The 25,698-nt window shown below is 39.3% G+C and overlaps 1 protein-coding gene across 4 annotated transcripts in view; it reads right to left on the bottom strand.

The window, feature by feature from the left end:
• USP45 (ubiquitin specific peptidase 45) overlaps nt 1–24,679 on the bottom strand; it is a 57,268-nt gene extending 32,589 nt beyond the window's left edge. For 2 of the 4 annotated variants that reach the window (XM_036890409.2, XM_057489446.1), the window contains exons 1-7: nt 24,612–24,679; nt 20,514–20,623; nt 16,329–16,501; nt 14,988–15,091; nt 13,206–13,306; nt 864–1,006; nt 418–513 (exon numbers count right to left, since the gene is read on the bottom strand). In XM_036890409.2, the coding sequence (XP_036746304.1) occupies nt 418–513; nt 864–1,006; nt 13,206–13,306; nt 14,988–15,091; nt 16,329–16,501; nt 20,514–20,613 (717 nt within the window). In that variant the 5' untranslated portion in view covers nt 20,614–20,623; nt 24,612–24,679. Of the gene's footprint in view, nt 1–417; nt 514–863; nt 1,007–13,205; nt 13,307–14,987; nt 15,092–16,328; nt 16,502–20,513; nt 20,624–24,611 lie in introns of those variants that run through there. The other 2 variants (XM_036890410.2, XM_036890411.2) reach the window with 2 other exon arrangements.
• Nucleotides 24,680–25,698: the final 1,019 nt, after the last annotated feature.

Below are 25,698 nucleotides of genomic sequence, written 5' to 3' on the forward strand. Positions count from 1 at the left end.
AGTATCAGACTAGGCTCCAAAAAATCCCTTTCAGTGCTATTAAAATTAAACCCATCTATAAGGAACAAAAATGCTCTATTTAAGCAAATGTCATCAGTAACTACAAAACAGGAGTCCTAGACATTTTTCTCAACAAAAGTCAAACCCCTTTTGCTTTTTCCAGTATGTTTGTTTGAAAGCTGCCTCAACATTTTTGTATTGTGTTTGACCCCTGCTATGTTTGAGCCATAACACAGCTTAAAGTCATAATTTTAGAAGTTTTAAATCTGACTGTGTATTTTCACCAGATGCGTTGACATTATTTTTCCAAATTCTGACTACCACCTCAGCTAACAGTTCTGCAAAACAGGAAAGATAGACGTTGGCACCATCAGGGGCTCATCTGCAGAGAGCTCTTACTGACACAGCTCTACTCACCAGCTGAGAGTCAGAAGAAGGAACAATCTTGAGTTTTGTACCGCTTTCTCTCACCTCACTCATCAGTTCAATGAGAATGTAAGACTGTGCCAAGTTCTAAAAGGAAATAAAAGTAAACTCGTCTGATTCCGTTGTAATATGCCTCTGATTTTATGGAAGGGTTATAGCTTTAAAAAAATCTAATTGCATACATTTTACATTTAATAAGCGCCAGCATTACTGACAGAGCCATGGTGAAATACAGACAAGACCTTTCCGAAGCCCTGTGGAAATAGATGTGTATATGGGTGCGGCAATGACTGGAGATCGTCTAACACAAGAAAAAAGAAAACAGAAATTCCTACAGGAATGTGTAGCAGTCGCTTGACCATCTACAGGTGTGCTGATAAATACAAATGAATTAAAATAATCTTTTACATTTTACAAATATTTCTGATGGCTCTTACCTGTATGACAGCATTAAAAAAGCAAGTATTTCCTAAATTCATAATTCCTTTCACAGCAGCCACACTGCTGGCTGTTCTTCCTTTCTTTTTTTCACCTGTTTCACATTTTTCTTCCCCAAGCTTTACGACTCTAGCAAATGCACCTACATTAGAGAAAACATAACTGATGTGAGATACAAAATTAAATATTTATCATTTCATATAATCAACTATTTTACTTAAAATTAAATACTATTTCCCCCTGAATTAGTGTTACAGAAGGTCAAAAACACAAACACAAACAAATGTCTCTGGCTTTGTACCTTACGGCTAAAGCAATTAATTCCTTTCACTATAACAGATCTGTACCTCATGCCACATCGCAGAATATATTACAGATGACTTTAAAAATTAAATCTAAATGAATAAAGTGGAAAACATCCAGATCTTGGTTTCTAAATACCATTCCCCACTAAAAGGAAAGAAGACTCATTGAAGAAAAGGCTAATTCTAAACCTGGGACAGCAAGGAGACAAAATGGGCCTATAAGGAAATACACACAAAAAAGTGGAGTATGTCAAAAACAGGTGCCACTTTGAATGGGTTCCCACTGGTCCAATCTGGGACAATCTGAAATTCAAAATAAGGAAGGGCAGGAATAGATTATTATTCACTGAAAAACATGAGCATGAGCCTGAATCGATAATTAATAGATTTTTAAAATGAGAGGTTAGGGAGGTGGGAGATGGGGAGAATTCTCTTCTTTATAAGAGAATGCCAACTAATAAACAGAAGAAATGATGGAATTAGAAAATCACCATAGAGTGGCAATATTTTCTGTATTGTTCTTGAACATTTCTGTAAGTTTAGAATTGTCAATATAAAAAGTTGAAAAAAAAAAAAGTTGAAAAAATTGAACACAACTATAATATAAAAAGTAAAATACCTAAGAATATGGTACACAGGTACATGTTTTAGGCTTCCTGATTTGTGTAATTGATACAGATTTGAAAGTTATACTATGAATTTAATATTAGAACAGTGTCTAATATTTATGAATGAGCATGATTACTTAACAGCATATTACTTTCTGAATCAAAATTATAATTTGAAGTTTGACAGGAAACTCCCAAGTTCTCAAATCTTTTAAACAGAATGTTCTTTTAAATTCCTTTCACTCTCAGATTTTACAGTTTCTCTGCAATTAAGTTATATTTATCTAATACTGACATATTGCCTTGCATTGCTAAAAACTTTTAAATGCTCAGCCGTCTCTTCCAACAGATTGATGGAGATGTCTCTTCCCACTTCTTTCTTTCACAGGGGAGTTGTGATGCTGGGGAAAACATCCATAGTAAAAATTCAATGTTAGTGAAAACCTACACGACTAGACACCAGGTCCAGTAGCACCTTAGCCCTCTATGGTCTGATGAGCTCCTAAGAAGAAATAAGACATCCCCTCCCCATCCTGCCCTTCTGAACAACAGCATTCAGATGAACAGGAGTGGAGGTGGCCCCATTCTCAGGGGCAGGAGCCGGGGGCAAACACCATAAAGACAAACAAGTTTCAGGTGTAAGCGGATGGATGTTACACACATCCTTTTGGTTCGGATAAGGCCTGACCCGCCGCCACCTGTGACTTCTGCCAAAGAAAAGGCATGTAGATGCGGAGCTCCAGGATCAATCAAGTGGGACTATCAACACATTTTCTTATAAGATTTTCTTAAGATTAAATGAGTTCTATTTGCAAAGCCAGTAAGCCCAAAACATGTACCTATGTCCCATATTCTTGGTATTTTACCTTTTTCACACTATGTAAGTATGAAAACAGCCTAGAGAGGCCCCCAAAACTGTTAGTTATGCCCAAATCCTGTATCTTCACAAGCTATCCTTCATGTCCATTGTTTATCTGCTCTCACTTTTTTTCTCTTTAATCATTTCTTGTACTTTATGGTTTTTTTTTTTCTCAAGTTTCTCTCTTTATTTCTCATTGGATTCTCTTAACTGTTATTGTGTTTTGTTTTATACTGACTTTGAGGTCTTTGCAATTTCTTGGCTTTTCTTTTTAACACATGGAGACATCTTATTGAGAAAAGTGAACTGGTTTCTAAGATATTTTTCTCACTAAGCAAATCTGTTGCATGGAAAAAATTTTTCTTTCAAGTCTTAACTTTCATTCTGTGATGTAATATACTTTTATTTTTAATTGAAGCATAGTTGACATACAATATTACATCAGTTTCAAGTGGACAACAGCGTGATTCAACAATTATATATATTACAAAATGCTTACCATGGTAAGTGTAGTTCCCATCTGTCACCATACAAAGTTTACAATATTATTGACTGTATTTCCTCTACTGTACTTTTTATACCTGTGACTAATTTTTTCTTTAACTGGATGTTTGTACCTCTTTACCCCTTCATCTATTCTGTGATGCAATACTTTGTCATAAACCCTATTACCTGTTTTTTCCCTTTATTACTGTTTGATTTTGTAAACATTGTTGGTTGTTGCTGGATGCCTGCTCTCCAGATACTGAATAATATTTTTAAACTCCTAACCCTTAAATTCTTAGGTAACACAGAAAAGAATCTTCAAGATAGACCTCTTCTCCTGTCCTCCAGATAGAACAAATGACAAGAATTAAACCCCATACTGGAGCCTGGGGGCAGAGGCTGGTATAATCAGTGAGAAGGTCACTGAAGTACAAAGGCCAGGCATTGTAAAAAGGAGAAGCAGGAAAAGGCCAGACAGCATTCAAACCTGCAAGTAAACGTTCAGAGCAAATGGAGAAGCTTAAAAGGCACAGCATGACAAGAGGAAGCCCTACAGGGGTGTGGCTGGGTTTGCCCAGAAGCAGTCCCCCTTTTACTTATATCTGAGATTCCAACTGGAGCCTAGAATCAGCAGGTGTCAGGCTCTCTGGTAGATGTTGCACTAGATGGTTTCCTAGTGATTCTGCAGTGATTAAAGATGATAGAGTAAGTAAATTCAAGCATCACTCCATCTTTTTGAGCAAGGCTCTTACTCAGATTTGACATTTACAAAACTCGTCTCTAACAGATCTAATGATTTGCCCAAGGTCACATGATAACCTTTTGATTATACGTCCACTGCCATTTTACCACTTAATTTCTCTTCGGTGATTTATGTATAATGAGAAGAATTATTAAAAAAAATAGTAAGGCAAGATTCCTACAGATTTGGGTGTATGCAACCCTGAAGATACATGACTCCTCAAAAGTTATTTCCTTTAGTTAACATTCTAAATAAGTGTTGCCTTAATATTTTTTAGTTTATTTATATGAAAACAGAATTGCTGGGGGAAATAAACTATATAGACTATATAACTATATATAAATAAATATATGAATATATATAATCCACTTGGGAAAATACTTCCAAGAATAAATTGTATTTTATTCTTAAAAGAATAGTATTTTTTCAACTGTCACATGCAAACCATATTTACTCATCAGTTTTCAAAACATCTGGGAAAGCATCCTAAAGTAAACAATGTTCATAAGACCATCTGGACAAACCTGCAGGCAAAAAAAAAAGCATAAACATATGGAAAAACAGATTTTGCCCTTCCCTTCAGCAGTAAGGGATGACAAATGTCGAACCCAGATATATCCACGCTTCACTGTGTGACGCTTTTCAGCACCACCTGGCTCTCCATGCAAAGCCACCAAATATGGACAGTGCTGCCAGAAAGAACATATCCACACGGCAGCGGCAATAAAAATCGTTTATTTCATGGTTAAATAGCCACTTCACACAAGTGGTGAGGGTCTGTTTATTGACTTTTACATGTAAGTCTGGGAGAATATATTCAAAATTAATTATCCCCTTAGACTTGAATATTAAGTAGCTCACATAATTTTTAAAAACTAGGACATGTTCAAGAATTATTTAAATGTGTTTTATTTAAAGCACAAGCTTTTCATTTTACTGAATAGCACATTTATAAAACATAACAATTCAAATTCAATCAATTTATCAAATGTCCATTGTGTGTCAGGTCCTTTATGAACCACTATCTGTAATTAGTTATACCTCATTGCTGATGATTTATGATTAGAGTACAAGGAATTGACAGTGAACAGCAAGAGAGATATAAAGCCTTAAATTCATAACATCTTAGTAAAATTTTAGAAAATAGGTACACATGTACATTTGCTCACTATGAAAAGTGTCAGCCGAGAGTTTAAGATTCTAGTTTACAACAAGGCTGTGTGCATCAGTCTCTCAATTATTCGACACACAAGCAGGTATGTGCGTACTAATTTAAAACAATGTATTACTTCTAATTACGAATGACTACTGATCGTTTCACTTTTAGGGACAACAGAGCTTTCTCAGCCTGGCAGTGATTTTACATCGTATTTGCTTGAAGAACTCTTCCCTTATAAACACAGAACCAGACGTGCTGCGGGCTGAACTTGCTGATATTCTGGAGTATAGTGTAAACTAAAGGGACATGGCTACCACAATGACAAAAAGGACAAACTATACAAAATTTTAATTATCAATCATTTGTTTTGTTCTCAAGTTTTACTGGAAGCCATAAAATGCCCATAACTGGAAAGAATAATCACAGAATTTCAGAGTTAGAAGGTTTTTTATTAAACAGTGTTTATCTCGCCTTACTTATCTTCTTTATATTACCAACACTGTCATCAGACAGTGCACTTATATAATAAAATAACACAGAGTCCAGAATGCAAAGAACATGGAGAGAAAACTTTTTAATCATTTTAAAGCTCTTTTCTAGCTCCATAGTTAACCTTGAAATCTCTAATTTGAGTACTCAAAGAGCTGCTGGCTAACTGAGTGGACCTGACACGTTTTGTACATACTGTTAGTCTTGCAAACCAGGAAACTGGTTGAAACACCAGCAAAGAAAGAAAAAATGTTCTCAACAACCTGGTTAAGACTAAGACTGTCTAAAAAATAATTCTAACTATCTCAAATTTTTCTATAGTAAAAATGACTCCAATACAAATATCCCATAATTATCATTTTTTTTAAAAAAGCTTACAGATATTAAATCAGAAATATTTTTAAAAGTAATGTACCATGAATTTTAGGTGAATATCTTTATAACCTTAGAATACAAATGACTTGCAAGGCACGATCCCAAAGGCTAAAAAAAACATTACGGAGAAGATTAGTAGGCTTGGCAGTGATAACATTAAAAATTTCATTATTGAAAAAGAAAAAAAAAAAACCTAAAACTGTAAGCAAAGTTAAGTACAGAAAAAATGGGTATTCTCGTCAACTCTACCTTTTGCGTAATCTTTCTGGAGGAGAGTTTAACAAAAGTAATAAAAACTTAAGACATGTTTATATATTGGCCAGAAATTGCAAAAAATTTTAACCTACAAAAATAAAATACACAAATACACAGAAATGAAGCTTTGCTTATCATGGGAGAAAACTGAGAACAACAAACAGTGGATGCAACCAAGTAATTTTTACGTGTCTCTCTCTTCACAGAAGTATAAATATTTGTGATTTGCCTGGGTTAAACCAGAAGAACACTGGCGCTTCCTGAGTTTTCACAGGCCTGGGGAAAGTAAGCTTATTTGGCAGTATGCTTATTTAAAGAAAGTTTGACTTCAAATTATAAAATAACTTAGTCACAGGGATGAAGAAATATAGCTCATAATAGGGCAGTGTCTGTGTGATGGCAGATGGCAACTACACTTACAGTGAGCATTTAATAACGGATGTAATTGACGAACCACTAAGTTGTTCATCTGAAACCAATATTGTATATAAACTATATTTCAATAAAAATAATGATTATAAAAAATGAATTAAATAAAGAAAGCATTTGAGAGCATTATCTCCCCAGTTAGCACTGTCTCCACTGTAGGGATGATGAGATCCAGACACACAGCTAGTTAGCGACAGGGAGGTTCAAACCCACGAAGTCTGGTTTCAGAATCCACACACTTAACCTCTATGTACTATCTGTCTATATAATAATGGATGATAAAGTTAATAAGTATGATGGCTTAAAACACTAACGCAATGCTAGTGGTGGTTTGAAAGAAAAGGCCACTATTTGTAAGCAAAAGCTGGATGTAATCAATTGCTGGATATCTTTGGTGTGTGCATTTATAACTTTATTAAGCAGTTTACAGCAGCCTTTCTCATAGGGATGCTAAAAAAATTAAGCCCTAATGCTCCAGGCACCCACTGTATGTAATTCACTTCTCCTGATGTATCTGGAAGGGTCCTAGTTAGCAGAAGGGCTGAAAAAATAAGTCACTCAATTTTCTATTCTATAGTTCAGATCTGTGAATTGGAGGAACCCTGGATTTAAATCTCAGGAAACAACAAATTGCTTTTTAAATATCCAATATCTTTTTGTCCCTAACCCCATTTTCACATGGAGATAACTATGTTTAGTACGTATTTTTGAAAATGCAAATTTCGTAGGCATAAGACTTTCACTTTATGGAAAAACAAAATGTATTACTCTTTTTATAAAAAAAGTTAAAGAATTACATCACACTCAAATTGTTACTGTAAAAGGGCACAATAATTATCCTCGGATACATTGTTCAGACCCCAAATGTACTATTTACTTTCTTATTTCAGAAAAAGATACAAGAACCTTACACTTAAAACCAAAATAACCAACATAACTCATGTCTTTTTACATCAAGAGCATAAGCTTAAGGAATTTAACAGAATATTCTATGCCCTCTGAGCTCTTTGAAAATGGCATCCCACCAGTATTAAAACTATGGGCCAAATTTACTGGTTTAGAAAAGAATAGGGATTGTCAATCATCCATCTAGTTCACAAAAAACAAACCAATATTCAACGATATTATTTCACCAGGAATTCCTGTATTCTGTAAGTGTTTATAGAATACTTATGTGACATTTATAAGACTATCAAAGTGGCAAACCTCATCAGCCTTTGAGAGAACATTGGCACGCTTTTTAATAATGCATATTTCTGGGTCTCATAAGGAAGTTCTTTTCTTTTTCAACCTTGTGTTATATATAACCTTTTCATTACATGGGGATTTTATTTGTATTTAGTTTTCCGGTAAATGTTTGAAGGGTGGGGGCGCAAAGGGGATTTTTTTTTTTTCCTAAAACAAATCCTAGCATCAGATGTGAAATCTACACAGCTGGAAGCATTCTTCTGGGAACCGGCACCGGGATTTCCTCAACTGCTTAATGCAATTACCTAAACCAGTCATGTAGTATTAATGTAATGTGACCATTTCTACAGCTGAGAAGTTTAATCTTTAAAGAATGAGTAATAAGAAAAAAGCTTGCTGTCCCACTACTTTTCTACTTTGGAACCAAAAATAATTCACCTGTTTATTCTCAAAATTTTACTAACTCCTACGTTAACCATCAGCCCTAGAAATCTTTATTTAGCCCTATAATAAATTGATATTGCCGCATATGTGGGCAAGTATACATACAAAGGCATTTTTCTCTAATTCCATACGATAGCCTACGGACCATTCTAAAACATGAAACTCACCTTCCACTTCTCCGGTTAAAATCTACCAGTGGTTCCTTACTGCCTACAGGACAAACTAAACTTACAAGGCCCTTCAATATATGTTCTTACTTACCTCTAGAGTCACACCTCTCACCATTCCCCCAACATCACAAAACTCAACCTTGCAGCTCTGCAGAATTCCTTGAGCGTTCCCAGCTCCCTCATTGAAGGGTGTTTCCTCTGCCTGGAACACACCCCTTCCCTCTTTGCCTGGATCATTCCTAGATGACCTTCAGCTCTCAGCTTGGAAATCTCTTCCTCTAAATAAAATCTTCCTGGCTCATCCAGTCTAGGCTGGCTACTACTCCAAAGTGTTCTAGAATCCTCTGTGCTAGGCCACAGCATTATTTAAACAAAATAATTCTAATTAAATGTGATGTGTCAATATTCCTCACTAAATGAGGGTAGGAAATGAGAAATAGGTCTGTTTCATTAATTACTGCATCTCCAATTTCTAGCACAGGATCTGGTACAAGGTAGAAACTCAAACTGAATAACAAAAATAAGTTTGATGTTAATATTCAGGATTTTTTTTTGGTGAAAATGCAAAGCTTATCTACTTCCTCAGTAAAACCTGGTCACATGCTGGTTCAGTTCAATTCAGCAAGTATTTACTGCTTTGCTGCATGACAATCAAAAAGAAAATAAGCCAGTGTACAATCCTCAAGGAACACACAGTTTCATAAATGAGACACCTACACACATGACAGTTAAGCACCACAAAACCATGTGTCCTTACATTCTAAGGTATGCTGCATGGTAGAAAAGATAAGACAAAGGAATAGGAAGGTGTCCCTAAAGTAGGAGTTGAGCTGAGCCTAAGGGCAGTAAGGCCGAAGGAAGAAAATACAGACAGAAATGTGGGAGCTCAGCAGTTCTAAAAGTGGATCTGAAGACATATCCTCCTCCTTCTGGGGCCCTCAAGGTCAAAAGTATTTCCATAATATACGGCTAAGATGTTCTTTGCTTTTTAAAAATTTTTCATTCATTCTCAATTACATGACTCCGTTTTCTGGAGACTACCTGTCACGTACTGTCACAGTAGATTGAATGCAGAAGTAGATATGAGAACCCAGCTGTTTCTATTAAGAGATTAAAGAGATCTGTCAAAATGTGGAACAATGCCACTTATTAAGTTTGTGTTGTTTTGGATGAGTTGTCTTTCTTAAAAATATGTTATTTGTGTTATCTCATGGAATTACTGCTTTTCAGTGAATTAATAAATATTTTAACTATTTTGCTTTAGTTTCTAATATGATAGATGTTGATAGATGTGGCCTACCTAACCAAAGCTCTGTAAGTCCTCAATAATTTTTTAAGAGTCTAAAGGGCTACTGAGATTAAAAGTTGAGATTCACTGAGCTCGTTGTTTTTAGAGATGGAGGGGGCACCAGATTCTTTATTTCTCATGTAGAAAAGCTGAATTAGATGTAGGAGACAACAAATTAGCTCAGGCACTGCATAACTTGAAAACATGTTTAAGTTTTATAGGCTTTCCTCTGTTATTTTTACTTAGTGCAAAACACAACATGAATCTCTTAAAATCATTCTATTCCACCCCCCAAAACACAATATAGACAGTTTCACGTTCCCTTTGAATTACCATATACCGATAGTTTCACATTTCTACATCCTTCAGAATTATCACTTAAAATAGCTGTAAAACTACAAACCTCATAGCAACTTTCATATTTGATTTTTTAAATATTTTATAAAAAGACGCTAAAGCCTCATGCAAGAAAGATACAGCAGATTACGATCCCCACAAACTGACTTCTGAATGCCAAAGGATCGAATTTAAATCAAACTTGCCTGAGAGATACTGTAGCTTGGAATACAAAGATAATGACATTTTGCCCTAGAACTTCTGGAAACCTTGAATTCAAAACTCTCTCCCTAACGCTGAAGGCTCTCTGTACTCTCAAGCTCCCTCAAAAATCTGTTTCGGCAGTTCCAGGTGCTAGGCATGGTTGCAAAAGCACGATTAAAGCTTCCCACCACCAGAAATGGTTTCTCATCCACCTCTGCTTATCGAAGCTCATCCCTTCAAGGGTCAGCTGGAAAGCCAGCTATGCACGAATCCTTCTGAGTTCTTTTCGACTGGATATTACATCCCTCTTTCACTATCTGAAGGGCTTTGTTTGAACGCCACTCAAAGCACAGATTCTATTCTGCTTCTATATCATCGTTACTTTTTTATCTCACTCCTTCTTTTAGATCTTCAACTTCTTTAGGAATGGTCTTATTCACCTCCAGTCCCCGAAGCACCATGGGAAAGAGGGAGAAAGTGCTGAAGCAGATGAGGCTCAAACTGGAATCTGCCCCAGGTCACACAGCCAGTGAATGGAAGGGTCAGATCTGAATGCCAGACCCCCCCCCTGACTCCAGGCCCACGTTCCTTCTCCTGCACCATTCCATGCTCCCTACCTTACAGGCCGGGTAGTAAGAAATATCCTAGAGCTCTGTAAAACTGAATGGAATCAGACTGGCTTTGTTCCTGACCTCAAGGAAACTCTAACGTAAAACACCCAGGGAAAATGGTTCCTACCACTGTGCTTTCTGCCATGCTGGGCATTATATCCCTACATATCTTATTATGACCAACAGAGCAAATTTAATGTGCAGTTTTCAGGAGATGCATTAAGACCAATACAGGTCCCTGAAGCGCCAGATGTCTATCGCCACCATATCATTCTGGTTTTTTCTCTGAGCAGAACTGGAGCTATAGGTAGTGTGCTTGGAACACAGTAGGATTTCAATAAATGTTTGTTGAATAAATAAATGAATGAGAAATAAAATTAATCATTTCTCCTGCTGACCAGGACCCTGAGTTCGCCTCCTCCAGTTCCACCTCCAATTTCTTGACCATGACAGTCTCAGAGCAATAGCTAGCCAACACAGTTGTATACTGGGCTACAAAAAGTACAGCCGATAACCATATTTTTATATAAATTTTCAGTTTCGGATGCCCCCTACTAAACAGTACAGTTCTGCTCTAAAAGCACTTAAAAGTTATCATGTCCATACACGCCCGTTCACCTGCTTAATCACGATCCTGAGCTTTGTACGATTCCTCCCACTCCCCCTACGCACCTCTAGTCCACTTACCATCCACCATGCCTCTACTAGCCTCCCCTGCTCTAAGCACAGTAACCTCCTTCCACCTTCTTACTGATCACCCCCCTCCACTCCTAACCCCCGAGTCTGTTCTCCATGCAGCAGAGTAACCTTTACTTTAAAATGATGAAATGACTGTTACTCCCCTGCTAAAACACTTTAATAGTTTCCACTACACTTCCAATAAAATAAAAACTCTTTACTGTGGAATTCCTTATGGTACTGCCCACCCAGCTCTTAACTTCATCTCATTCTACTCTTTCCCAGAAAACCACCTCCAGCCACGGTGGCCTTTCTTGATCACTGTGACCAACAGATTACCCATTATTGCAATCTGCTCTTTTCCTTTGTAGCACTTATCAGATACTATTCTATATTTGCTTATTTTCTTGTCTCTCCCCCTATACTCTAAACCCCAAGAAGGCAAGATAAGACTGTTTTTTTACCACTATATATTGAAAAAACTATAAAACCTGACTTATGGTAGGCCCCTCATATTTCTGAATCAAGAAACTGCTTCTCTATATACTCTAACTTATGTTAACATATGTGCTGCTTACATGTTAGGTAACAAAGCATATAATGTGTACATAGGGAAAACTCATGTACAATAAAGGGTTTGGCTACCCTTTGTCCCAGGTTCCTGAGTACCCTGGACTTCTCCCTGGACTTCCAGAGTGACATGAGTGAGCCCTCGGACAGTTTATGCTCTGAGATGACTCAGGACGGGAGCCTGCCACGCCCCAAACACCAACCGTGTGATTACAGGGCTGGGGTGCTGGGGACAGTTTAATTATGTGGCCAATAACTCACTCAGTCATGCCTGTGCAATGAAATTCCAGTACAAATTCTGGACACTGAAGCTCCAGTGAGCCTTCCTGGTGAACACTGTTGCCCATCAGTGGGCAGGGAATGTGACGTGTCCCAGCTCCATAGGACGCAGACAGGGGCTTCATGTTTCAGACTTACCCAGAATGCGCCCTGTGGGTCTCTTTTTTTTGCTGATTCTGATTTGTATCTTTTTTTTTCTAATATAATAAACCAATTTTAAGTATAAGCACTCTTCTGAGTTCTACGAGTCATTTTGGCAAATTATTAAACCTACAAGGGTGGTGGGAAGCCAGAATTTGTAGCCAGTTGGTCAGAAATGCAGGTGGTCCGAGACCCTAAGTGTGAAGATGGTGTCTGTGGAAGTAAGGGCAATCTTGTGGATGGACCCCTTTATTTGCAAGGTTTGCCTAACACCAGGTAGGTAGTGTCAGAACTGTACTACAATTATGTAACAAATAACAGTATTTCATAAACACGTGTTTCAGAAGTTTTAGATACATTTCAAGATCCTTAGAAAACATTATCTCTAAGCCTCACAACTACCCCACAGGATAGAGTTATCATTCTGATTTTTTTAAGTAAGGAAACTAAGGAGTAAAAGCCACATGGACAGTAAGTGATTTAAGAGGAGCCAAATTCCAACTAGGTACTGTCTGACTCAAAAGCCAAGGACCTAGTCCCTCTCCAGCTCCTCATAGTGGTGGGGTAGCAAGATGATGTCACAGGTTTGCTACCTAAGGAGGCGTGGTACCAGTCCTGAGAGGTCACAGCAAAACCTAAGCTACTCTTTACAAACTGATGAACTCTACATGAAATAAAAAATACTATACTTTAATACAGATTTCCTTATAGACTGCTTAACTTACTTGTTTGTGTTTTAGTGACATGTTTCTGGAGAAAATCAACTATCTGAGCCAAAACCTTCTTATTACAATGTGTTGATAATTTTTCACCACACTCATAACACCTGAAAAAATACAAAATGTAAGCAAATATTATGAAAACATCTTCAGTAATGTTGCACATCAGGTAATAAAGTTGGTATTTACCTACTTTTGTCTTTATATTATCGGGCAAGAGGTATTACAGGGTGAGACACCAGGGAGGTCTAGAGACTTAAGCAGGGGACAGCTCACACAGACAGAGCCTTATCATTCAAATTAAAGCTCGGCAGTTTATCCTAAGGGTAATGGAGTGGGGAGTTTAAGTAGGAAAGTGGTATGGTTCGATTTACATTTAAAAATATCTCCCTGACAGATTGGAGGACATCAGAAATAGAAGCAGATCAGGAAAGAAGTGGTGGATCTGGAAAGAAATGAATAGATTTGTTTACTTATGTATGTTCAGGTAGAAACTGCCAAGAATTAGGTATAAAAGAAAAGGGGGAGGTGAGTGTCACAATAACTGCCATGGGAAAGAGGAAATAGGTGAGGGTATGTCAGTGGTTCGCAAGGAGGTGCAGCTTTGCCCTGGAAGGGACATTTGGCAATGTTTTGAGATAGTTTAGTTGTCACAATTGGGAAAACATCCAGTGGGTAGAGGCCAGGATGCTACAATGTACAGGAATGTGTGACCTCTCACAACAAAGAATCATCAGCTCAAACACATTAGTACTGAGACTGAGAAATCCTGGTCTAAAGGAAACAAGACTTGCTATGAGTTGGTAATGTTTAAAGCTGGGTGATGGGTACACAGAAATTCATTATCCCATTTTGTTTACTTTTGTTAAAGGTTACAAAATAATATAAGATAAAAAGGGGAATAAAATCATTGCCAGGCTTCTGGATTGAATACTTAAGTGATGGAGTTTCCAAGTACAGAGATAGGGAAAACTGGTATAGCCAGTGGCCGGCCCCTGTGGCTGAATTAAATTATATAGTGGTGATCCCTTCCATAAGCCCAAATATCCTTGTATTAATTTTAGAACCCTGAAGTGAAAACATAAAGTTAAAATATTTTTGTCTAAAAGAAAACTTGAAAACTTCTGAGAATTCACTCAAGGAACCCTACAATGCCAGTTAGAAATTTTTCATTGTAAAATATAGGGAAAACTTTTCCTACAGTATCCACTTATACTGTGGCTAAGCAGCAGTGTGGTGCGCTGGTAAGAGACTAGGGGACCGAAAGACTTGTTTCAGTTCCTGGATTTTTACTTTGTAACCCACAAAAAAGGTAAATGATACTTAATGTCTTACTATGTAAAATGAGGAAACTGGACTTGGTTCCTAAGCAGGGCTAAAGAGGAGGATCACCTGAATTTGTATAAACCACATATGCCTCGGCCTCCCCTTTCCCAAAGCACCTGACTGCCTGAAGTGGTTTCCTCCTCTGGAACTCTGGAATTGTGCATTAGCAAGTTTATTACGCAAAATCAACTAGCCACAGTGCTTCTTTCTTGTACACTAGAATTGTTAGAGGAATCACTAAATTTTTTCCTATTTAAATTTTACATTCATGGGTAATGTTCATTTTCTTAAATTATTTCATAGGTTGGTCAGGCTAAAAAGCATAAGCTGGTATAACATCTTTATATATTTTATATATATATATATATATATATATATATATATATATATTTATAAACTCATAAAGCTCAAGGCAAAAGGTATTTTTATAGAGCACATAAGTACTAACAAAATCTAACTTACCATATAATCCATGTACTCAGACTAACTGTAATACAGTGAGGCTCTGTTGCCCAGCTCTTGAAGTGCTTCAGTGAATGCTGGCATTCTGAGTTTTTCCCGCAGCCCTGAAGATGAACAGGATGCTATTTGTATGAGTCGCATGTAGGGTTTTTTTCAAACTAATCAGAACTTAAATCATAAACTCCAACTTATACTGAAAAGTTTTCTTTTTAATTTCAAGCAGGAAGGAAGAGCGTAGGAAAGCAATGTAGATTCTCATTAATTTCTTGCAAAGAGGCCAACTTGCTTTTTGTTATACAGAATTTCCCTAAAACAGTCATGAGGCAAGTTTATTTTGCTGTAGTTTAAAAATGTATGCACTCTCTGTCTTGCGCATGGTGGGACACTGAGCATCCCCGGGGGCCGGTGGGCGCTCCCCGCTCCCCACACGTTTCCTACCACTGAGCACACCTCCACCCAACCCCACCGGGAACCAGTGAGACTCAGACCCACCACAGTACTCCCCCTCACCAGATAGAGACATGAGATGCAATTCTGGTCAATGCAACGTAAGGAGCAGCCTGCTGCATGTTTCTGGTTTATATAGCCACAAAGGTGGCTAAATAACTAAAAAGCACAGAAATACAAACAAAAAAGTTGTACTTATTTTAAACAAGAAAACAGGGAGGGGATGCGCTTTTCGCCCTCTTCCTGGCCTCTGGGGATTGCTGTGTGATACATAAAGCAGGAAACATCTTTGGCCATCCTGCAGCCATGAAATCGAGGATGGCACAGCAGAAATCTCATCTTTTAATGTTCTTTTCACTAAATTCACTAGCCCAGAATTGGCCCTACTTCTAGGCTGTCTATGTGAGATAATAAAGATTCCTCTTACTTTAAACAAATGCTTATGCTTTTAATCCTATTAAAGAATTCCCTTATCATAAATAACAACTGCATCTAAGCTGTTAAGAGAAATTGTTTTGCAAAAAAAAAAAAAAACGCATAAAAATCCTTTCTTAGAGAGAAGAAAAAAGAATCTAAAAAGCTGAAGAAAAAACTTGGATCTGTTTCTTAAGTGACTACAAACAGGTAAAGGCAGGTCTAGAAATGAGAACTACTGAGAGTGAGGTGTGTTCCCTTCTGACCTATTTATAAACCACAAATGATTACTTTCTGAACATAACCTTTTTTACTTTATCTTAACAAATATTTCTAAGCTCAGCATTGAGAGTTTTACCTAAACTTTAGAGTTCTATCTAAAGTTATCTTGAGTTCTAAGCATTCAACACTGTAACTCACAGGAAGCATTTAAGGAAAAATATTTTAAGACAAATGCGCACATAAAGAACGTTTTCTTACCTGAAAACCACACTTGAGGCACAACCAAACATCAGAAGACAGTACTGGCTCCCCATCAGAGCCTCTTCTTTCTTTTAAACATTCAGAACAAACGGACCACAGAGCCTCTGTTACCGCTTTCTTCACATGGTTCACACTGACAGCGTGACTTACGTGCTGGCAAGTGAAACCTACTGAATGAAACAAAACAAAATTTGAACAACTTCTCTGCTAAACCAAAGTGCTACCATCAGTAAGCAAAAATCAATAGCATTAAAATTCTGTAACTAAAAAGCACAGAGATACAAACAACAAAGCAACTACAAAGGAAACATACTGCTTGGTTCCATTTCTAAAACATCCATGAAATGAAGTCATTACAGAGTTGCTGAACAGATTAGGGGCTGCCAGGGGCTATGGATGGCGTGCACGGTTGTGGCTGTATAAACAGGGGCAGCACTTGGGGAGGTGATGGTGCAGTCAGGTATCTTGATTGTGGTGATTAAACAAAGCTAAACATGTAATAAAACTGTACAGAACTACACACAGACACACACCCTTGAGTGCATGTGTGACTCAAGGTGAAATCTGAATAAACTCTAAGGATGGTACTGATGTCGTTTTCCTGGTTTTAATACTATGCCACTGAAAAACAAGATGGTAAATAAGGAGAGGTTAGGTGAAGAGAGCCAATGGGATTTCCCTGTATACCTCTCTGCACCTTTTGTTAATACACAGTCAGTTCAAAAATAAAAAGTGCAATGAAAAAATTAAGATTATTTATTGTAGCTTGCACAGCTACAAAATGTGTCAAGCATCTTGAATGTATTTTCTTTCCGTGAGGATACACACAGAAAAGCTTTCCACACAGACCTCTTCTGCTATGATGCTGTTCCCATCGTTGGTGGGAGGAAGAAACAGGGACAAGCAATGGCAGTGGCTACAGGAACAAGAATCCTGAGAATCACCGTAATGAATAATCCCAAATAACAAATGATTCTGCACGGCCCTTAATCACGTTTTACAACAGGTTCCCACTCTGTGCATTGTGTGGACACAAATGGCCAAAATCAGCAAATATGTTTTTGATTCTTCAGATAACCATATTCTTCTCCCGAGGGCACAAAATCACTTCCATTTCTTCCAAAGACCTGAACACTTCCTACTGCTCTGCCTCAAGCATCCAAACCCTGAAACTGTGATTCCCGCCAAAATCCAACCACAAAGGCGGAGATGGATCCTTGACGAGGGAAACTGAAGGTGTACATATGTTTCACTTTTCTCCACCTTCCTTTCTAAATTCAAAGGATTCCTTTCCACCTACTAGTTCACTAGAGAGAGGCTAAGTATTAGTTCCATTTCAATCTGAAGACTAAAAATGTGATTCCTGACAAATTATTTATAATAAAGTAAAATATCAACACAAATAATATGCAAATCTGATAAAAGATTAAAACTTTTAATTTTACACCAAAAGCAAGTGATTATAATAGGCATAAAAGGAATCATTCTGAAGTCTTATGTTTGAAAAGTAAGGAGGCATGCCATTAAAGAAAGGGTTGTTCAGGGGAAGACTCATAAATGGCCACACAGGTTCAGGCCCTAGAAATGGTTTACAGAAAGTCTCTGCTTTGCCTGAGGTTTTTGTTTTTTTTTTAATCAAGGTACCATTGATATGCAATCTTATGAAGGTTTCACATGAACAATAACGTGGTTTCAACATCCACCGGATTATCCTCGCCCCCCATTGCAGTCGCTGTCCATCAGCGTAGTCAGATGCTGTAGAGTCATTACTTGTCTTCTCCCTGCTGCACTGCTTTCCCTGTGACCAACCTGTATTGTGATTGCAAATTATAGTGCCCCTTAGTCCCCTTCTCCCTTCTTCCCACCTGCCTTCCCCCATCCCCTCCCCTTTGGTAACCACTAGTCCCTTCTCGGTGTCTGTGAGTCTGCTGCTGTTTTGTTCCTCCGGTTTTGCTTTGTTTTTATACTCCGCAGATGAGTGAAGAAGTCATTTTTGCCTGAGTTTTTGCATTTTAAAATCCTAAGGGAAAAATCTTGCCACACACCTGTATCATCTCTGGGGTGGGTTCTGCCCAACTTAACCTTTCTCTAATTCTATAATTCAGACTTATAAAACTGAAATTGTTATGATTCAAGTGACAAGTGACTCAAGATAAAAAGGTTCCAGCCCCCTAAATTAAATCTATTAGCTTATAAATGTCTCAACAACATATACTTTTTGTGTGATTAAGTAAATTAAAAAGTTTGACATTTTCCTACAGGAGCTAAGCCACATTTAAAAAATATTCACTGTCGTTTGTGGGGGAATATAAAAAGTTTCCTATAATTTGTTTAAAAATATAATTGTCCAAATTTCATCTGACAAATAGGTCCTCTAGAGATTCCTGTATAAAATATAAGAATGTATTAAAGTCTCTAGGTGTTTCATATGAACAGATCAAAAACAAGAACCAAAGTCTCCATGATTTCTGCTTTGAATATGAATAAAAACTTTAACAGGAGGTCTTCTGCAAGTAGTGACTCTGTGGCATCTTACTACACTGATGGGCAGTGACTGCAATGGGGTGGGGGAGACTTGATAATATGGGTGAGTGTAGTAACCACAATGTTTTTCGTGTGAAACCTTCATGAGAGCATATATCAGTGATACCTTAATACTAAAAAAATAAAGGGAGTCCTTCTGGTTTGCAAATGGCTGCATAAAACCAACAGTTCCCCTTTCTCCTCCTAGATATTATCCAAGTGCGACAAGAACAGGAGACAAAAACACAAGGTCCCTTTTCAGAAAAACCAAAAGACAGCTGAAGCCCCATGTCCCGAGTAAGACAGAAGGGTCCCACCCCAGCACAGCAGCGCCGGAACAGGAACGCGCGCACAGGGAACGGAGAGAATACAGTGGCTGCAGATTTCAGAGAGCAACATAAGGCTCCAAAGATACGCAGCAAAACCTAAATTTCTGGGCTGCAACAAACGTGGCAGGAGCTTTCCTCTATCCAACTGTGTTTTGAGAAGAAACAAAAGAAGGTGATTTCTCATTCGCTAATGAGAATCAAAAAAGCGAGCAGTATTTGCAGCCAAGAAGAGTCTTGTCTCTACGGCAGTTGGGGAGTAGGGGTACTTTGGACTCTGAAAAAAACCCGAGGCATTATAATCCTGTGGGTTGGTAAGAAGTAAAGGGCTGAATGAGCTCAAATTCAAAAGTCCAGTTCGGTCTCAACAGGCCGTGGCCCTCCTTCTGTGCAAATCCTCTAAACAAACTGGCCCAAGAAAGGCAGCCCTACATCAAAAAATGGGTCATCAAAGAAACACCAAAGCCACAAATGCCACGCTAATAGGTAAGAAAAGGCAAGGGACGAAAAGGAAAAACGAACGGCAGGGCCATCAGGCCGATGAAATAAGGACACAAAACAGAAACAAATACTTGGCACGAGCTGGAAAAACGGTAAGTGGCAGAGATCAGGGAAGATGTAAAAGGAAAAAAAAAAAAAACTCCCCCAAACGAAGGCAAAACTAAAAAGGGCGTAAGGTGAGGCAGACCCCGCTGAGAACACAGTAATGCCAACGGTGAGCGGAGCGTGCAAACCGGAAACAGCAGCGTTAGAGGAGCTGAGGAACGGTGACCACGACCTACAGTGACCACGACCCAACAGGCAAAGGAGAGTTAAGACCATAACGGGAATCGCTGAGAAAACCACACGCACAGATCAGAACATTTAAAGATATAATTCGGACTTCCTTCACCGCAGCAATCGAGCTACCCTGAAACAGGGGCCAAGTTAAAAAACACTTAGAAATGGAAATAATATATTAAAAACACCCTGTTAAGTGGAGCGCTGAACTGGTAAGAAAGTAAGCAAAATTCTCACGGGGCCAAAACCGAGGACGGAGGCCACGGAGAAAAGCCAGTCGCACAGCGGCAGCTCCCCCGAGCCACCTGCCGGACTCGGTGGCTTGAAGGCTTGGCTTTAACATAAAAGGTGCCGATTCTAAGTTACTTTATAAACTCGACACAATCTCAAGTTAAAAACACCAACGGGTGTTTTTTTTTTTGGAACTAGACAAGTGGATTCTGAAGTGCACGCAGAAAATGGTAAAAAAAATAAAGAGCAAAGGATTTATGAATTAAAAACATGTTCTTTCTTTTCCACAACACCGTTTCGGACGCCAGACAGCACAGCTTACCAGCAGGGCCATCTGAGGAGCCTTCATCCTGAGCTGCAGCAGGCCGTTTACTCCTTCTGGCTTTCGCAGGCAAGGCTCTGCTGGGCTCCTTCACCCGCATCTGTTAGTTACTGAGAAGGTTGGGAAGAAAAATGTAAACTGTGTGCCTCAAAATTACAATTTTATGTATTTTACTGAATGCACATTAAAACTGAAGTGATTCCAATTTTAACTGGTCTAGTAAATTACCCGAGGACTCCAAAGAAACCTTGATTAAACCAGTATACAAATGGCACATTATGTTCAACTTTTATTAACGTCTCCCTATTTTGTCCAGGTGAACAAAGTACTAAAGTTGTGGTCAGCAGTGTACATGCTGCTTCGGGATCATGTGTTCCCCCGGCCCTGCCGCCCATCCACCGGCTAGGAGACAGTAGGAGCTGGCAAAGCCTCCACGGACCGGGAGCAGAGCCACGCAGGGCCACCACGCTGGGCGTGAGACCTAGTGCTCGACTACTGAGAGAGAAACACATTCCTGTCTTTTTCAGCTACTGCATTTTTTAATGCTTTTTACCCCTTTTTTATTATGAAAAATTTTAAACTTCACAAAAGTTAAAAGAGCAGTATAGTGAACACCCATATACTATCTACATTCCACATATGGATATCTAAATATCAGTATGTATATAGAGAGACATAGATACATGTATGCAAGTATATTTGTTTTTGCTGAACTATTTGAAAGTAAGCTGCAAGAGCATGTATCTCTTAAGAATGACATTCTCCTACAAAATCACATCATTATCACATCTAAGAAAATTAACAATAATTCCCCAATATTATCTTATATCCCATCATATTCTAATTTCTTCAGCTGACCCAAAAGTGTCTTCCATACAATTAAAAAATACATATATTCAGTCAAGGTTTGTACCTTGTACTGGTTATGTCACTTTAGTGTTTTAATCTACAACCATTCTTCCTATCTTTGGCTTTCCTAAGACACTGACTTTTTTTTAAGAGATCAGAACAGTGCATCTGAGTCACCTTGGACATCTTGTTAAAATGTGGACTGTGATTCAGCGAGCCTGGCACAGAACCTGACATTCTGCCTGTCTAACAAGCTCCCAACAGGAAGCCATTGCTGGGGGTTCATAGACCACACTTCCTATAGCAAGGTTGTATAATGCCCCACACCGAATTTGTCTCTTTCTTCATGGTTATTTACCTCTATCCCTCATACTTCTTAAAAACTGAAAGTTAATCCTAAAGATTTTAGATACAAGTCAAGCATTTTTTTAAATCCCTGTATATTCGGAGTCTCCGTTAAAGTAGCTTAGCCTAAATCTCACCTAATATCATCCTTCTCCATGGCTAGGCTACACTGTAATTGCATGGTTATCTGTTTATTTGCTTTAATTGATCAAGGTGGGAGAATCTTCCAATAGTCCAATAATAAATTCTGGGTCTTGATTTAGTAATACCATGTTCCCCATAAGGGAACTTCTGAGTTAATCATTTTAAGAACCACTTTTTTATGTTCAGGGGTTTTCACTTTTGACCTGAGCTGCAACAAATTAAGGCCTTCGGGGTTAAAAGAGATGCTCGAGGCCTCCAAGTCCCTTGCCCACTTCATTCCTGGCTGCCTTTTCCCTCTAAACTTCCTCATCCACTTACCCCTACAATCTCACCTTGCAAAATCACTAATTCAAGTGCTATGTGCACTGGTCACAACTTAGAATTCTTCCAGCTGGCCTGATGAGCCACTCCTATGCCCTAGAGCCTAGGCTGACAAGAAGCTTCATCGCACCAACTGCTTTCATGATCACTCTAGCAGGGTAGGGAGAAGGGGAAGTGGCCGATGTAAAGCTGGTTCCCATGGCTTCTCGTGGAAGTGACACAGGTCACATCTGCCCATATGTTACTGGCCAAAGCAAGCCATACAGCCACATTTAGCTTCAAGTAAACATGGGGGGGAGCTGTTTACACAAAGTACAACCCTACCATGTACCCAGAAAGAAGAGAATATGTATGTACAGACTTACTGACTACATCACCCCTCTAACAGGATGTCAATCATAGATGAACCCAATTGACTACTTTCTCCATGTCTGCATCCACACAGGCTGCAGAAAGTCTGATAAGAAAGCAAACTGGATCCACTAAATTCATATCACAATCTCAAATGGATCAAGACATCCCACTATCTATTAACACCTTCTGGTAAACTAACTTACTTACTCCTCACACATTTAAAACCTTCTTCACTCCCAAACCTCTAACTCCTCCATCTCTCTAATTCTCAAGCTATATCTAGTCTTCTACTTTACTGAGGAAAAAGAGACATAATCAGATGGTAAACCTGATCTTTCCACTCCCAGACTTATCTCCAACTAGCTTTACTTGATGTCCTGAAGAGAGATAGGAATAACCAGCAGAATCCAGGAAAAATGGTCCATGAAAAACTGGTGATATTTTTCCCCAACTGCACAAACTATTGATAAAGATGGGCAATAACACATAGATAATCCTGGCAGAATAACAGAAGGAACCAGGTATCTGCAAAGACCTAGAATCTATAAAAGACCTGTATCTTTTTTCAAAAACACTGACTCAAATATAAGTTGATAATGTAGATCGACTTCCAGTGATTTTGGACATATGCAGTATGTCTAAATGTGCAAAATCATTTTGCACAGTAACCCACCACTTAGCAATCAACTGTCTCTTTCTCAATTCCCCTTTAAGGCAAAAAGAGACAAAATTAAAGTCCAATTATTAGAGCTTCAATCTATCATCAATATGATGTCTGGGGAGTTCCAAGACCACCCTCACATTTGGAGATTCATTTGAAGGATTCACAGGACTCAACATAGAGTTGTACTAATGGCTAATGTTTACTGCAGCAATGTGGTAGGGTGACCATAATGGAAAAAGACACTAGTGACACAAGACTTGAGGAATCCATGTGTAGGCTTCTTTAGGTACTCTCCCTCCCAGAAAGGATCAAATAGAGCACACTCCTCTTCCCATAAGGAAAATCCAGCAATGTCTGGAAAAGTTCCTGCCCAGGGAAACCCATTACAGACTTGCAGGCTCAGGATTTTTACAGGGGGGTGGGGGTGGGGGGCTGGCAACTTCTACATAAACCATATTTGTGCAGCATGAACCATATTGTTCCCAGATGCCAAATAAGGGCTAACCCTGCAAGCAGGCCTTTATCGATAGCAGTCTCAGGCCTGCTAGGTGAACTCATTTCCTCACGTGGTATTCCAAACAAAACTTTTCAGTTTTCAACTGCAACATTACTCTAACATGTCTTTTCTTCACTGTAGGCTGTGCAACCAAGTCGTTAAGAAATATTTAATTTTTAAAAATAGGCCATGCAATCAAAGCCCATATTCTCAAAGAAGAAAAAGCAATCATTTTTCCCTACCTTTGTACTCTTGGGCAATTACTTTCGGCAGGGTAGGGGTGAGAGGAAGGACAAAACTCTCCTTTTAGATACCAAGCTCGAAAAGATGAACAGCACTTATTTTATCTGTACATCACGCTCAGCTATAAGCATTTCAAAGATGCTTACACAGTTCATCCTCACAATCACCGTAAGAGAGAGGTCTTACTATGATTTCCCCCATTTTATAGTAGAAGAAACTGAGACACACAGAGGTTAAGTGACCTGCAGAGGTCCCGAGGCCACTATGTGGTGGATGGGGAGCTGGATCCGGCCAGTACGTCTCCAGAGCTCCTGAGACACGCGATGCTGTCAGAAACCCGTGGTTAGACACGCTTCCTCTGATCACTAACAACATCCCAAGTTTCTGAAGTGAAAATGCATTGCGAGGAGAGAGCGCTACAGCGAGGCCAGAAAGGTGTCGGGCCGCCGGCGCGCCTCGGTCCGGGTAACGCGGGGACTCGGGACCGTGCGATCCCCTCCCGCCCGGACCGCCCCAACCGCCCCGGGCACGCGGCCCTCCGTGCCCGCACGGCGCCCCAGCGATCGGGAGGGCGAGGGCGCGCACGGAGCCCCTCCCCAGGCAGTCGCGCCGCAGCAGGCCGGGGCCGCGGAAGCCAAGACCCAGAAACGACGGCGACCCCAGCGCCCCAGCCCGGACTCACCTGGCCGGGTCGAGCCGCCGCGTCTTCAACCTGCAGAGACTGCGCCTGCGCGGGCGTCGTGCCGGCCGACGGGGGCGGGGCTCGTGGGGTCCGCCCCCAGGCCGGGCGAGTTGGGCGCCGCGTGCCCGGAGTGGGGCGTGGACAGGGCGGGCGGCTCGCGTCGCGCCTGCGTCCCCGACGCCGACTGGGCCCGCAGGCCCTGCTCATCTCAGAGTCACGGCAAATAGACTCGCAATTGGTGTGAGTGGTGGCCGCTGGCGTCTTCCGGGTGTCGGGGATCAGTCCCACCTGTTGCTGCGCGCCCGCGGGCACAGCCTCCGGCTTCCCTCTGCCACCCCGCTCAGTTCAATAAAGCCACATCTGACAGTCATCCCATATTGCTTTGCATTTTCTCATTATTACTGTTATCCTGTCACTCACACTTCCTTATTAGACAGCAAGTTTCTTGACCCACACTTATATCTCTCCAAATCTTCATTATCTGTTAAAGTGGTCTGCAATCACATATATTCAATAAAAGTAGTTTGCTTGAAAATGTTTTCCTTCAATGATATTGCAAACAACACTAGTTATGGATAAACTTTTCATCCTGTTATTTTTCACTCTTCTTCAGGCAGGAGACAGGTGTGGCCTTATAGATAAGATCTTTGGCTTGTGGGTCAAAGATACCAGAGATAAATCCGAAAACTGGTTTTCCCTTAAAAACTAATTCATTTCTTACAAAAGACTTAAAGAGAACTTAGCAAAGGAAATGACTAGAGGTTTAGATTGTATATATGGAGACCATTCAACAAATATAATTGGGTACAAGAATGATGGTCACTGTATTAGGTATAAGGTACATAATCATGTTTGGATTAGGGCAAATTTTTCTCCAAGGGAAAAAGAAAATATTCCCCAAATAAGAATAGATTGTGTTGTGGTGTAATTTTGAAGCCAAAATTGCCTACAACATAAATTAAAAGTTTTCATTTATTTTAACATCAGATATGAAACAGAACATGGAAGGACAAAAAAGATGCAAATGAGCAATTCTAATTTGCATAATAAATCGCTTTGTAGTAAATTAGTGTCCTATTAGTATACA

Source organism: Manis pentadactyla, chromosome 12 (genome assembly GCF_030020395.1).
Source record: "Manis pentadactyla isolate mManPen7 chromosome 12, mManPen7.hap1, whole genome shotgun sequence".
Taxonomy (NCBI): Eukaryota; Metazoa; Chordata; class Mammalia; order Pholidota; family Manidae; genus Manis; species Manis pentadactyla.